General features: G+C 43.6%; 1 protein-coding gene and 1 long non-coding RNA gene across 3 annotated transcripts in view; both read right to left on the bottom strand.

Annotated features, from left to right (window-relative positions):
* Window positions 1-589: 589 nt before the first annotated feature.
* Window positions 590-2,447, bottom strand: LOC309701982. The gene is made up of 3 exons (XR_014275333.1): window positions 2,244-2,447; window positions 1,957-2,050; window positions 590-697 (listed from the first exon to the last, which is right to left on the bottom strand). It is a non-coding gene; the product is annotated as an uncharacterized lncRNA (long non-coding RNA).
* Window positions 2,448-5,663: 3,216 nt separating this feature from the next.
* Window positions 5,664-14,862, bottom strand: part of LOC309701688 (SH3 and multiple ankyrin repeat domains protein 2-like) — a 303,803-nt gene continuing 294,604 nt past the window's right edge. For both annotated transcript variants that reach the window (XM_082525846.1, XM_082525845.1), the window contains one exon: window positions 5,664-10,425. In XM_082525846.1, the coding sequence (XP_082381972.1) occupies window positions 9,885-10,425 (541 nt within the window). In that variant the 3' untranslated portion in view covers window positions 5,664-9,884. The remainder of the gene's footprint in view (window positions 10,426-14,862) is intronic.

The raw sequence follows: 14,862 nt of genomic DNA, 5'->3' as shown, positions 1-14,862 counted from the left end.
TGAGATCTTCAAACACCCTCACTTGAAGAGAACCATAGCTTCAGACTTTCAGACGGTTTACTTTAAATGACTCGAACTGTAGTAGTTGGCTCGGTCACCTCACAATAAAAAGATGCTGCGTTCAAATGCAGTCTGGGACCTTTCTGTGAGGAGTTTGCGTGCTCTCTGTGTCTCTGTGGGTTCTCTGACTGGGGTTAGGAGAAATGGTGAACATGGTCAACACATTTTTGTAATAGTTCAGCTTTCACTAACGGTTCTTTTTTTTTAGGACACACCAGGTGACCCAGAGAGAGGTGAGGAGGAGAAACTTGCTGATGTAGCTGGATGGGTGGTGCAGAAAGTGGCTCAAGATCCAGAAGTCAGTGCTTGTACCGAATGTGAAAGTTTGCTTGTGGAGACCAATGACACAGAGCACAACTATCACACACGGATGGAGAAGGATGCCGTCTCAGCTGTGAAGAAAAGCCCAACCTCTGCCCGGCTGCTTCATCCATCCGAAGCTTTCAAAGAATGCATTTCGAAATGTGACAGCGTCATCCAAAAAATCCCCCCAAATGCAATGGCCCCGAAGAAATTAAAGGCCTACCTCAGAGCCAGCGGTGCTTTCAGTGAGCTCCACCGCATCCATCCTGCCCACTCAAAGGCCATCGAGAGGGTCGCCGTGAATAAATATGTGATGTGCAGGGTGGTGGCCGAGCTGAAGGAAACAGCACAAAACAGAAAACGCACACATGAGAAAAAAAGTGCTGCGTGTCAAGAGCTAAATGTTAGCACCCTTGAAGTAAATCAGGACTAAATAAATATAAAATGTTGTTAATTTGATAATAAATTATTTTAGGCCATTCTAACTTGTCTGTGTTGTTTCAAGCTTTCCTCCATTTGACCTAGACGCATTTAGTTTTTCAATTTCAGTTCAATTTTACATAGTGCCGTGCCCAAAGGCACTTATTGTAAGGTAAAGACGCTGCAATAATACAAAGAAACCCCCAACAATCAGCTGTTTCAGTCTCCATCGCTGTATTCTAGCTGTCCGGTGCGTGTACGTGGGTGTGCGAAGAAACTCTAGCCAGAGAAAACATGATATAAATGATTTAAATCAGTGGAACTTTTGGTTGCTTCCTTATTCTCCTTATTTTACCACAACACACAGATCCATGTATAATTTGACACCGATTTTCCATTGGATGCTATTCCTGACACAAGCCTCCCATAAACCCAAGCTTGGGCCTGGCACTGGGTCTAGCTTGTGACCCCTGAGGTTCAGTTTGTGTCTCCTGTTCTTGCACTGGGGTTCTCTTGGCTGTAATGTGAATGTGGCAACTACCAAACTAGATAACATCCAACATTTTAGTGCTACATTGAATCTGCTGGAGTGAACCAAACGTAAAGGGATCAACTGTAGACTTGGGAAAAGGAAGCTTTAACTGATCTGCTGCTTACAACTGCTGAATTGTGACTGTAAATGAATGATGGACACAGCCACGCCAACCACTGGTTTTGGCTGCAGCCTGTACTAAAAGCACAATTTCATCTTATCCAGGTAGCTTTGGGGTTAAAACTGGATTTTCTGTACTACAAAGGTGGTTCTCTTCTTACTGGGGCATACCATCTGGTCCTAGGTAACAACACATGACTTGACTTTTTTCCCCTTTTCACTGCAAACAGTTTTGTTGTTCTATAAGCATTAACATATAAACCAGCGCACCTGTTTGTACTGTACAGGTAGACTATACCTGCGTTTGAACTCTGGTTTTGTTTTCGTGCTTTACTTGCTCTCAGACTATGAAACATTGGGGCTGCAGCTTTCCAAGAATAAAAACTGAGGCGACTGCTGTTATGATTTGGTGCTGCATAAATAAAATGGAACTCAATTAAAACAGTCTAATGCAAATATAAACATTAAATTAATGGACTGGTCGATGAGAACAGATCAGCGCGGTCGGTTTTTATTCCTACCTTTAACTTGATGACTCTTCTCAGTCTCACATCACTACTTTATCTGCAGCAGCTGGATTACTTTCATTCTCCTTTCACGTGAACAAGCTTGTACCTAGATCAGGAAACGCTGGGTTGGTGAGTTGGATCATGTGATTCTTATCCTGACTGCTGATGTTAGTGTGAAGTCACTAAATGGAAAGATTCCCCGGGCACGTTAAGCTTTGTATTCAGCCCAAGGCTGCAAAACAAGCTCAGATCACCACACGTCCAACCACCGTTACAGGTTACAGTAAGTTTGACCTCACCTGTCCAAAGCACATTGCTACAGAAGTCTTGTGGTTTATTCACATACAGACTTGAGCAGACAGGGATTGAACCACCAGCCTTCCAGTTAGCAGGTAACCTGTTCTACCACCTGAGCTACAGCAGTAGTCTGTCTCGCTGTGTTAGCCCTGCAGACTGGTGACCTGTCCAAGGTGTACCCCACCTCTCGCCCAGACTTACACAGCAGTCTTAAATGAAAGAAACAGATGACTCACAGGTGTGTGGGGCAGGCCAGGTAAGAATGCTCCACCCAGAGGCTGAGACTGACTGCAGCCTGGCTAACGAATCCACCTGAAAGAGAGAGAACAGGAGAAACAAACAGCCCAGCCAGCTTGCACCCACCTCATTTAATGGATGCCCCCAGTTGGCCTACCAGGTGTATCTGGATGCTGCTGTACGAGGAGGGAGGGGTCGAGGATGAAGGAACAGGGAATCCAGGAGCACCCCCCTCCAGCAGCTGGAGGCCTCGGCCCAGTGACACACATCCAAAAAAATCTTTGGTCTGTGTTTATTCTCATGGAAACAGAGTAAAATAATTTCTGTTTAACTGAACAATGTACTAAATAAATACTGGAATTTAGAAACTTTGACGTGGAATTGGATTAATATATTTTAAAGTTTAATCACTCAATACTTTAGAAGATTAATATTGTACTCTGTTTGTGGCTCCATAATGTAGTGGTTCAAGCGTTCACTTGGCAAGCAAAAGGTCACTGGTTTGATTCCAGCTGGAGACACAAATCCATTGGTAGATGTTGTAAGGACAGGACACATCACATTTGGAGCTTCCTGCTGTGGTGACACGTGACAAAGGAGCAGCTGAGTTCAGTTTAATGGAGTTAGTATGTAAATCATCTCCTGGGAGGGTCCCTGTGCATCTGTGATGCAGAAACATCATCCAACTTATTCTTCATAACTACTTTTACCTCACTGCTCTCCAGCTACGTCTTCATCCATACCAAGGTTGCTAAGCACTCGCTGTTACTGTGCTTAAGTAGGAATTTTTACACAATTTTTCTGATTTTCTCAATGAAAAAAAAGGAAACGCTCTGGTGTAATCGTCTGATTATTCTGGCGATGCACACGATTCTCAGCCAACATACCAAAAACAAAGAGACCGTAATTGTGGAACGTACAAAGCAGGACAACAAAACGCAGTTATATGAGCATTCAGCGTCTGCGTAATAAAGAAAAGATGCTTCCTGTTAGTCCAGATGACGGAATTTAGTTCATCCCCACAGACCGACTACCTCAGGTGTGGCTGGCTGCTTCTTAGCTGACACACAGACACTTAGACCCACGCACCAGGCCTGTACTATAAGGACTGAGAGGGATACAGTAGTGCAATATTATATTTATTTCTTACAGTGAATTTTGGTTGCCATACAAGAAGTTTTGAGGAATTGAGGGGGGAGGGGGAAGGAAGAGTGCAGTTACAGGAAAATTCTCTCTCTTTTCATTTCAGTAATTAGTTGACTCTATGATGATTTAATAGCACAAAATTACAGCAACATAGAAAACATGAACACAAGTCTTTGCACAAATTACCGAAAACATCTTAGCCTCTATGAAGACTTAATCAATGAGTAAAATCTATTCATGGAAAAAAAAACAGAACTTAATTGATCAAAAAGAAAAGAAAAAAAAGAAAAAGTTACCCAAATGTTGGACAATGAAAGAGTGGGAGCAGTGTTTTGACGGGAAGTGGGTTAGTGAGCCATGCCTGTGGTGAACACGGCCCGGTGAAACGCCACGCTACGGTGATGCTCTTTAAAGATTATTACTACATCTACTCAGCTCTACATGTCCACAGATAAAAGTGCTGAGTGACCCACTGATCCACAGGAAGGGATCAACAGGCACCGCACATCTTTTTGGTGGATCTCTGTATGTATACATACACACATATATATATATATATATACGTTTCATATAGTTTCCTATCAACATGGCCTGCAGATATACTTTTAGAAATGTAACTTTTGTGTTTTTTAACAAAAAACCCAGACTCGGGGATTTCAAAGCCTGGGTTCAGTGGTCACTTGATTGGCCAAAGTATTACTACTGCAGTAGAGAGTGCATCTATTTTAGGCAACGCTTAATAAAACACTGACAAGTGATTGCATCATGATATGTAACTTTAAAATGGCAAAAGAAAACACAACCAAGGAGATTCAGTTAGAATAAATATTGCTTCTTACATAACCCATAAGTTTAATAATATCCACATCGCATCTACGTATATATGGTATTTCTGTTTGGCAATCCACACATCAGTGTTGAACAGTTTTTGTTCAGGTAACCTCTATAAAATTTCATAGAACTCTATACAAATCTTTAAAAATACTGTGCTTTTCTACCCCGCCTGGCACGCCACTGTACGTGTTTTGAAAAGAAGTTCAAACAGGAACAGGATTGTAGCAGCATTGTCCCGTGCCGGCCTCCGTACGGCTAATGTTCACAGAACACAGAACTTGTGTATGTTTCATTTGTCACCTCAAAAAGCAGCGCCTACGTGAAGCTGTGGAGTGCGACATGAACGCAAATAAGGGCAGAAGAAAACCAGATATATTTCCAGACACTGCTTACTGTCAAGCACATATCAACGCTCTATCTAAGAGCGCTCTGAAAAAATCTACTTGGAGAGAGCGCCTTCTATCTACGGAGCTGTGTGACTGACGGAGGTGGAGGGCGGAGGGGGTCGAGCTGGTTACAGATGATGACGGGGCAAATGAGACCAGTGCTTAGGTCATCAGGTCAGCTCTGACAACAATAAATCTATCTTCTTAGAATTTTTTTCTTCTAAACATCTGAATAGATCTATACATATAATCTAATAGACATTTTAATCCATTTAAACACTCTTATATACACGACAGCGCATACTGCACTTCTACTTCCGACTAACCCGTTATCACTGCTGGCAAACGCACCGTCTGACTTGGGTTTAAACTGGATCCTCGGTCTGAATCCTGCCTCTGCTGCGGTGAAACTATGGGACTCGAATCGAGCAGCAGTTTTCTATCCCTGTCTGCTCTCACGCCGGGCTCACACTGATGACCGCGTGCTGGCTTGGTCAAGTGATTATTCTCCGTTTCTTGCACAGTGGTTAGAATGTAGGAGACGGCAATGTGAACACATAATTATGTAAAACCCAAAGCTCGAAAATGGTTCAGCGTGATTCGATGACATCTGACTCCAGCTTGCAGTTAAGGACGTTTAGAAGAAAGTGTCCTGTTACGCCCTAAAGACAAAGAGTCTGCTTTCAGAGTCTGTGACTGTTAGTTTGCTTTAGTGCTGCTTGCCACCACGAAGGACTGTTCCAGTTTTTCCATTTTGAATCTGGTCAGATTTGAACTCAAGTTAACCAAATGCACACAGTTTATTATTATTTTCCTCATAAGCAAAAAACAGCATACAAAATGTTTCAATGATTCTTTTTTGCTCCATAAAAATGTTACTTATCGTAGCTTTTGAAATACCAATCACTGAACTGAAGTTCTTAAACGTTAGTTTGCTTAAAGCATTCTGGTATATTCAAACATGTAAAAGTTCAAAAGTAAACAAAAGAATGTTTGTAAAGGATTTCACACTGGAGTCAAACGCAACAAAACGCCATCCAGTGAGAACCTTAAGCAGCTCAGTATTTTGGGAAATACACACACCGCTTTCTTCCAGGAAGAAAATCTGCACCAGTCTTCTGTCTGTGAGTCGAGCTCAGGGAGAAATATCCACCTCAATAATCAAAGACAAGATAAAGGTCCTCACCAACAAATCTTTTCACAACCTGTGGCTCGACTCGATGCTAAGCTAACCTACTTTGCACTCTTTGCACAGAGAACTGCATGAACATCTCAGTTTTACCTACTTCTATAAGTCAATGCATTCTTCAACTGAGCAATTTAGTTAGTGTACCTGAGTTTGACTTTTTACTGTCTACACCTTCTAAAGCTGTAAATGCAGTTGTAAAAGAGAAACATTGTTTCTAAATGAGTGTCCTTTTCTACACGGAATCACGTGATATTCCAACCGATTATTATTGGATACTAACGTGTTGTGTCCGTGTATGTTTTGTCCGATATGTACGAAACCTTTTTTGTTTTATAATACAGAAAAAATGATCCTTCAGTGATCTAGAAACACGTGTGTGCTCTAAATAGGACTGACGTTTAAAGTAAAAATACTGATATTCACTAGTAACTGACGTGAGTGGCTGTAGCTCAGGAGGTAGAGCAGGTCATCCACTGATCGGAAGGTTGGTGGTTTGATTCCTGGCTTCCCCTAGTCTACATGCCAAATATCCTTGGCAAATTGCTCTCCGATGCATCCATGTGAGTGTGTGAATGTTAGCTATACATTCACGCACATCTTAGAAAGGTGTGCTTGGGTGAATGCACAAGTTGTGTAAAGCACTTTGAGTGCTCAGATGAGTAGAAAAGCGCTAGAACCAGTCCATTTACCATTTACTTAATCTTTGGATTAAGCGTAATGCTTCCAGCATGTCTGTCTCATAAAGCAAACACTTTACCAGACAGATGATTTACCAGTCCAGTATCTGGTACTGAGTTAGAACACCTGGGTCCTGTACCACAGCAAGTTCTACACAACCAACTTTCCATTATGTGGATTCACTCATCCTAACATTAGCAATAAGGATAAGTGGTCACTCAAAGCTGGTTATCAACTCCCAAAACTAATTTAGGGTTTCATCAGCACGGGTATATGAAAGGAGTGGTGTTGGCAGCATTTGACCAATCTGAAAGGAGCATTTCACTGGTCATATATGAGTCTTCTTCCACACAAAACGATCCCTGTGAGTGTCACCCACACCAATCAGATGATGATAAAAATCTAACAGCAAATGCAACATTGCTGCAAATAAGATGGGACAGCAGTGCTACAAAGCATGAATCTGGTGATTTCTCGCACACAGCTGCAACATTTATATTATTCCTGAATGCTCTCTCCATGCTGCTGTTTGTTTTTAAAGATCTGAAACGTTAAACAGGAGTCATTTAAACATTAAATGTTACTGCCCACAGCCTGATAAAGGAGAAATGAATCTGACTGGTTGAACAGGTGCTCTTGTTGGGCGATCTTCATCCCAGTAGCTGCAAAAGATATCTCGCAGCAGATCAGAATCAAGTATAACAACATTTTACACGTTTTCTAAATCACCAAATTTATATGCGCACATTCGGGGGACAATGGGAAAGTTTACGCTTCATTCTGTGGTTGTACAAGCTGCACATGTAAAATGTGTTTCCCCAGCAGAGAATCTACAATCTGTAACCTTCTCCTGACAGTTTTAGTTTTTATTCTTTCAGCTGCAGACTCAGTGCTGTTTAAGGGGTTTGACAGATTAAATATAAAAACAGTTCAAAGGCTTAATGTGTGCAGAGATGTCATATGAGGACAGCAAGTACAGTGTAGGTGTCCTGTTTTAGGATGCAGCTGACGGATAAAACATTCAATTATAAAGTAATATCTACAAATCTATATTTATTTCTGATAATCATCAGGGAAGCGCAGAGACATTAGGCACTGCTGAAAGACTTTAGTCCCTCCTACTCTGCCTGTAGAGGTCAGAGGGATCCTGCTATTTTCTGGAGAATTGATTGGTCAGTAGCCAATGACTTAGGTGGACATCGTAAGTTACCATAGCGATGTACCCCAGTATGATGTCAACCACCTTTGCACTACAGAAAACCAAGAGTTAACCCAGAAGTTACTTGGATGGCCTAAAATCCTGCTGCACAGTACAGGCCTCTGGTGGCCTTCTCTCATTTTTGTGATTTAACGATGCAAACAGCCTGTAGGTGCATTACTGCTGTCCGGTGTTATATCCTGCTAAGGACCAGGAAAAACAAGGGAAATGTATATAAACAAACTACAGGATGATGTCTCCTAGCTTGGATCCAGTGTAAGAATCCTGTCAGCACTATCTGCAGTACATTTATCAAAGTAGCAAAGCCGAGTAGTTGGTACTAGTTTGTGAAAGACAGTCTCTCTCTTGAAATGACAAAGTTCCAGTTGAAAGTCAAACTCATGTGAAAAACTTGACCATCTTCTCATCATCCCACACAGTGGAAGCTTAGTAAGGTTTAGACCACCTTACATTTGTTGGTTGATAGTTTTCCTTTGTTTGAATAAATGCGTGTTTATGCGTATGGATGTGTCATATCTTCTGCTCTCATTGAAAGTGAGCATAAAACAGGTGGACGGATGTTTTGCATTTCACTCCAGCTCTCAGCGACCAGTAAGAGAGCGATATCGATCTTTCTATTTCACAGCAAGAAAGCGAGTAAGTGGATTTCCCAAAATAATGCACGAATGCTAGAAACACACAGTGTAATAACCACTCTGTTCTACCACTTACACACAGGGTGTCTGGTACGTTAGCGTTACTGTGGGCAGGTGCCGACCTGCTGTAAGTGAAGAAGATTTGATGGTAAAAATACAAAAAGTAACACTTTTCGTTTCCCTATAAGTGCCCTATATAGCAGATTCATAGAAATAGTTAAATGGACCTTAATGATATTTTGGGTGAACTATTAACACACACACATGCACACAGAAGTAGGAAAGGAAAAACCGAGAGAGGAGAAGGACGCACTCTCAGCGAAGCTGGCACAACCATTTTCCTGTTCCAACATCTGTACGTCCATCTTGCATCCTCACCTTGGTTTTTCTTGAGTCACGAGGTGGACACCGAGCAGGTGCGGACTGCCGCAGGACTTCACGGACCCAGCTCGGGCGCAGCTCCTCCTCTGGTGACCACCCCTCTCCACACTTTGATCTTTGTCAGGGAAGAAGGCCATCGCAGTAACTACACGTGTGTAAGTGCTCAGGATGTAAAGACTGTGTGAAATCTCATTCGTCAGCTTGTGGCACTGTGCAGAAAGTGTGTGTGTGTGTGTGTGTGTGTGGATATGGTTTAGTATTAGTTAAACATGTCAGCAAATGCTGTTGTTTTGACACAAACAGGTGAAAAGCAAAAAAGAACAAAAAAGAACAAAAATGAAGTCTATCTCAAATTGTTCTCTACAACCTTAGATGCACCCAGAAATATAACTCCGGTAGGACTCTAGTGAAGAAATATTCTCTGAACAAACTCTAGCAAAGATAGAAAAGGAGCAACGACCAGCTCAGCTGGGTTTTCATGCACCCACACCGGGGTGTATGGAAAAAGTCTTGAGTATCCAAAGCAGTCAGGTGACCACGAGTCTTTGTGTGAAGAAACTTCCAGACAAGTGTTTTTTCCCAGTGTTTCCAGAATATGTTGTTTTCTTTACAGTCCCACATACTGTCCTCCTTTCTCTCGCCTTGATTTGACATAGCAGCTATTCTCTTCTTTCTCCCCCTGCAGTTCCCCCAAACATCCCATGATCCCCTGATGCTCAGGACAGTGGGAAGCAGGAAGAGGGCGAACAACACTGGAGCACTGAGATGAGGCCGACAGCGGAGGATGGGAGGAGACATACACAGCAAGAGGCAGCATCAGCTTGGACAAAACTTCCACCCGGTTCCACGTCTTGAGATTATGTCTGATGAAGAGATTGGTAAAAGTGATTCGTGACACCTCCCTCTCCTTGGCCCTGACTCCACACGTCGCCAGCCCGTCACCTCGGGGCTTGTCTGTCCTGCAGCAGCTTGAGGGCCCTCTCAATGTTCATGCGGTGGCCCACTCTTGTCACGCCCAGGTCTATCAGGTCCTCCTTCTGCAGCGAGGGCAGATGAGCACCCTCGATCTCATTGTCCAGGAAAGCGTCCCTGTGCTCCCCCAGGTTGAGACTCTCCAGCCAGTCCGCCACGTCGTGCTTGCTCCACAGCTCCATGGGTTTGGAGGCGAAAGGCTTGCCTGAGGCTGCCACGGCCTGCATCAGCGTAAGTGGAGATGGAGAGCGCGAGCTCCCGCTGCCGCCACACGAGGAGCTCAGGCTGTAGCCGCCGCCGCTGCCCAAAGGTGGGGTTGGCAGGCCGAAGACATCTGTGAGGGTGGGCGACACAGAGGGAGGCAGTGAAGAGCAGGGGGTGAGGGAGGACGCCGAGTCTGGAGGGCTGCAGGGGTGCGTCTGGGATGGGAGACTGCTGGGAGGGGTGGAGGTGAGGGTGGTAGCGGCGGCAGCATTGTTACGCATTCCTGAGTCATCGGTAGGAGGCCTAAGAGGGACAAAGAAGAGATGAGCGGTTAGTTCGGGTCAGACTGAGCCAACATAAAAGCCTGACATAAATAACACAGCAAACACTTTGCATTTCTTTGGCACTTTAAGGAAACGTGCAATAAATGTGCAACTGAAATCATAATTTAAAACCTGGATTAGATCTTAGTCAGACTCTATTCAGTCCAGTTCTACGTTTACAATAACATGTGGTTGCCACAGGTTGCTAACAGAAGCTAACAGCAAAGGCTCAAAGTATCACAGATTAAGAAAAACCACTTTGCAACATGAAGGTAGGTCAGGACCCTTGAGGATGCAGGCGTATCACTGTCACAGTCTGCAGTGTAGAGACTCCATGAAGGGAGAGTTTACCACAAAGTGCAAAACACTTATTATCCTCGAGGCCAGGAAGGCCTGGTTACACTGTGACTGCTGGCGCTCATGCTGCAAAACTGACTGAGCAATGACTCAAAGCAATTCTTCAACGGCATACTTTTCAGTCACTAAAGACTTGCAAATAGTGGAATAGTGCAATACTCCAAAAGACCACAAGGTGGCACCATATGCAAACAGCAGGTACACAAAGTCTGAGGCCATTTTCCAGTTCTCTGGTTATTTAGTTAGCTACTATGAACTTGTTAGTGTATCTTTGAACTAACACACCATTATTGTAATATGAGCACAAGATGTGATCATTAAGATCAGGTGAAAAATCCAGATTTTCTTCTTCTGAAAATGATTTAATGCAGAAATATTAAAAGTACATCAGTAATGCATTTCTCTTTGAACTGCGTATCTCTGATGATTTAACGAGTATTTAGTAAAGCATTAAGAAAATAAAGAGAAGCTGAAGTGAAACTAATAGTAAATACACCATAGTTGTGGGTATGAGCTGGACCGGTAAGCTCACCACATGTAAGCTGGAACAGGTCCCGATGACCAGCTGAAGGCTGCTTACAGCTAATGGATTATTCTCACTTTTGCATTAAATTTGGGATCTTCGAATAACATTTCTTTCGGCTGAAATTCATTTTTTAAGAACTCAAGTAATTTCATTCAACCAAAAAAGCCCATACAGCCTTCATTCCTCGTTGCAGAAAGGATTTTCTAGGCCTCTTAATATGTATGTGCAATGGCTTATCACATGATTATGACATAATTAGTATAGCAGCTTTAATAACGAGTGAGTGCAGGCTTCAGCATTCAGAAAAAGATGCTGCATGCTGAGAGTGCCGCAGCCCGAGGGAAGCCGGCAGTGTTCACACCACCCATTGGCTCTTAATGGATGGATGTCTACCACAACAATGTGAGGAGGGGAAAGGTTAGCCACTCTCATCTTTTTATAGCTATTACAGCATGAGAGAAGCTAAAATAATAGAATAATGAAGTTGCCTTTTCGACCTGAAAAATGTACACTGTCAGCAAAGAAATATTAATCAAACTTCCTCTGAAAGAGGCACAAACATTTCAACTTGTTAGTTTCAGACACTGTGCTCCAAAACAGTCACAGGAAATTGAAACAGGGAAGCTTAATGCTAATTCTTCTTGGTGTTGTGGCTTTATTTAAAGCACATAGTTGAATAAGCGTAGACCTCATTATCCTAGTAATAATCCCGGCTGTCACAGTACTGGAAGATGGGATCATGATACACTATAGCTCACATTTGTACCATGTTTTCAGTCTTGGCTTGAGAATTGCTAAACTTTACTTTACAGAAAGTTGCAGTATAAATTGACAACTCACAGCTGAGAAAAGTGCAAGAAGGTCTTTACACAGTCTGCGGTGTCTTTCTTATCGTCACCAAATTCCATCAAATGACCAAAAACAAAGAACGCATCCCACTGTGTGTGTATCAAACCCTGCGCCCTCCCGAGGCGTAATATACCAACGATTTGTCAAGTCCCAAGGTGACCTTCTGCGTTCTTATGCTACGCGCCGGTTTATGGATGAAATCCAATAGAATGACGCTCCCGCGGTTTACACGTTCCAGCCTTGTATTCCAGCCCTAACCTTAGCCAGCACTTTAATGACGTTAGATAGTGTTTTCCAAAGTGATTTAAGTAAAACGAACATACATATGTGGGTTCATTCCAAACGGTTCTCATGTTTCCTCATTTTCCCGATCTCGTAATAAAGGGACTAGAGTTGAGGCTCAGGTGTGAAATGTATAGTTTTCAGGGTTTTTATCGGTTTTCAGCGTTATTTTGTTATCGTTTTTATCGTTTACTCGGTTTTCCTGGGTCTTTTCATGTGTGTTATGAATAAATCTTCTTTTTTTCGGTACCGGTACTAGTTTCATTTTGTTGTATTTATCCGCGACACCTTAAAGGCCGGTCCATGAAAATATTGTCGGGCATAAACCGGTCCGTGGCGCAAAAAAGGTTGGGGGCCGCTGATATAGCAGCATATAGGAGCATTCCTAGACTTCTGTTAGCCAGCTGGTCTGGTTATGGTCGCTGAATAAATCTTAACCCTGGCAAACAGCCAGTGTCAAAGAATTTATCAGCAAACTCACCTTAAAAACTAAACAGCACCACACAAGAGTCATTGAGCAAAATACACAAAAATAACAGCATAAGATAGAAACTGTACAAACAGGACAGATGTGAAGTGATCGTTGCTGCGTGGATAACAGTGGTAGGCTTCTGTGCTCACCCAGAGCTCCGTGCCTGAGATAATCGTATCATATCCTCTACGTCTGAAGCCGGAGCTTTTCATTCACAGGGATCATTTGTACATTTACTGGCCTCGTTATATATATGTATATATATATATATATATATGACATATTCAATCTGTCCTTGGCCCACGCTGTGGTACCGGCCTGCTTCAAATCCACCTCCATCGTCCCGATACCCAAAAACTCCAACCCATCTAGCCTCAATGATTACCGCCCAGTAGCACTCACCCCCATCTTCACTAAGTGCTTAGAGCGACTGGTCCTAGCACACTTCAAATCCTGTCTCCCTCCCACCCTGGACCCCCACCAATTCGCATACCGCCAGAACAGGAGCACAGAGGATGCAGTCTCCATCGCAATGCACTCTGTCCTCTCACACCTGGACAACAACAACACCTACGCCAGAATGCTGTTTATAGACTTCAGTTCAGCATTCAATACAATCCACCCCTCACAACTCATCAGGAAACTGACAGACCTGGGTATCAGTTCCCTCATCTGCAAATGGTTACTGGACTTCCTGACCAACCGCCCCCAACATGTCCGGCTGGATAACCGCTGCTCATCTACCATCACAATGAACACCGGTGTACCACAAGGCTGTGTGATGAGCCCTTTCCTCTACTCCCTCTTCACCCACGACTGCAGACCTGCTGATGGTTCCAACACCATCATTAAGTTTGCAGATGACACCACGGTGATTGGCCTCATCAGTGACAACGATGAGGCCGCCTACAGGGAGGAGGTGGATCGTCTGGCTGAGTGGTGCGACACAAACAACCTGCTGCTTAACACCGAGAAGACCAAGGAGCTCATCGTGGACTACAGGAGGAATGCTGACCCACATCCACCCATCCACATTAAGGGGACGGCTGTGGAGCGTGTGAGCAGCTTCAAGTTCCTGGGAGTCCACATCTCCGAGGATCTCACCTGGACGACCAACTGCTCCAAGCTGGTCAAGAAGGCTCACCAGCGCCTCTTCTTCTTGAGGACTCTGAGGAAGAACCACCTGTCCTCAGACATCCTGGTGAACTTCTATCGTTGCACCATCGAGAGCATCCTGACCAACTGTATAACAGTCTGGTACGGGAACTGCTCTGCCTCGGACCGGAAGGCGTTGCAGAGGGTCGTGAAAACTGCCCAGCGCATCGCCGGAGCACCACTTCCTGCCATAAAAGACATCTACAGGAAGCGGTGTCTGAAAAGGGCTGGGAAAATCATCAAAGACCCCAGTCACCCATCACATGGACTCTTCACCCTCCTGCCCTCTGGGAGGCGCTACAGGAGCCTCCGGACTAAGACCACCAGGTACCGGAACAGCTTCTTCCCCACAGCTGTCAGACTCCTGAACTCTGCCTCCTGACATCTGACCCACGTTAAACTCATGGACTGAACATACACACACCCACAATGGACAACTGTACCCTCAAACACAATAATAACATGGACTGAACCACCACTCACAACCACCAGCACTTTATATAGCCTCTGTAGAAACTATCTACACCCTCACTTATCTTAACTGCACTACTGTATAGCTCTGTGTAAATAATCATTCTGTACATTCGATAATCTTTAATCCTACAACTGTTTACAACTTGCATAGTTCACATTTCTGTATAGCTGTATATCCCAGATTCTGTAAAGTTATTTATTTCATATTCTGTATAGTTTTTCATATTTATATCCTGTTCATATCCTGTACATAGCTTGTACTCACTACAGCCTGTACATACTTATAGTTATAGAATATTCAC

This window comes from Aulonocara stuartgranti (genome assembly GCF_965226115.1).
Source record: "Aulonocara stuartgranti genome assembly, chromosome: 1".
NCBI lineage: Eukaryota > Metazoa > Chordata > Actinopteri > Cichliformes > Cichlidae > Aulonocara > Aulonocara stuartgranti.
This window is presented reverse-complemented; position numbering and strand designations above follow the sequence as displayed.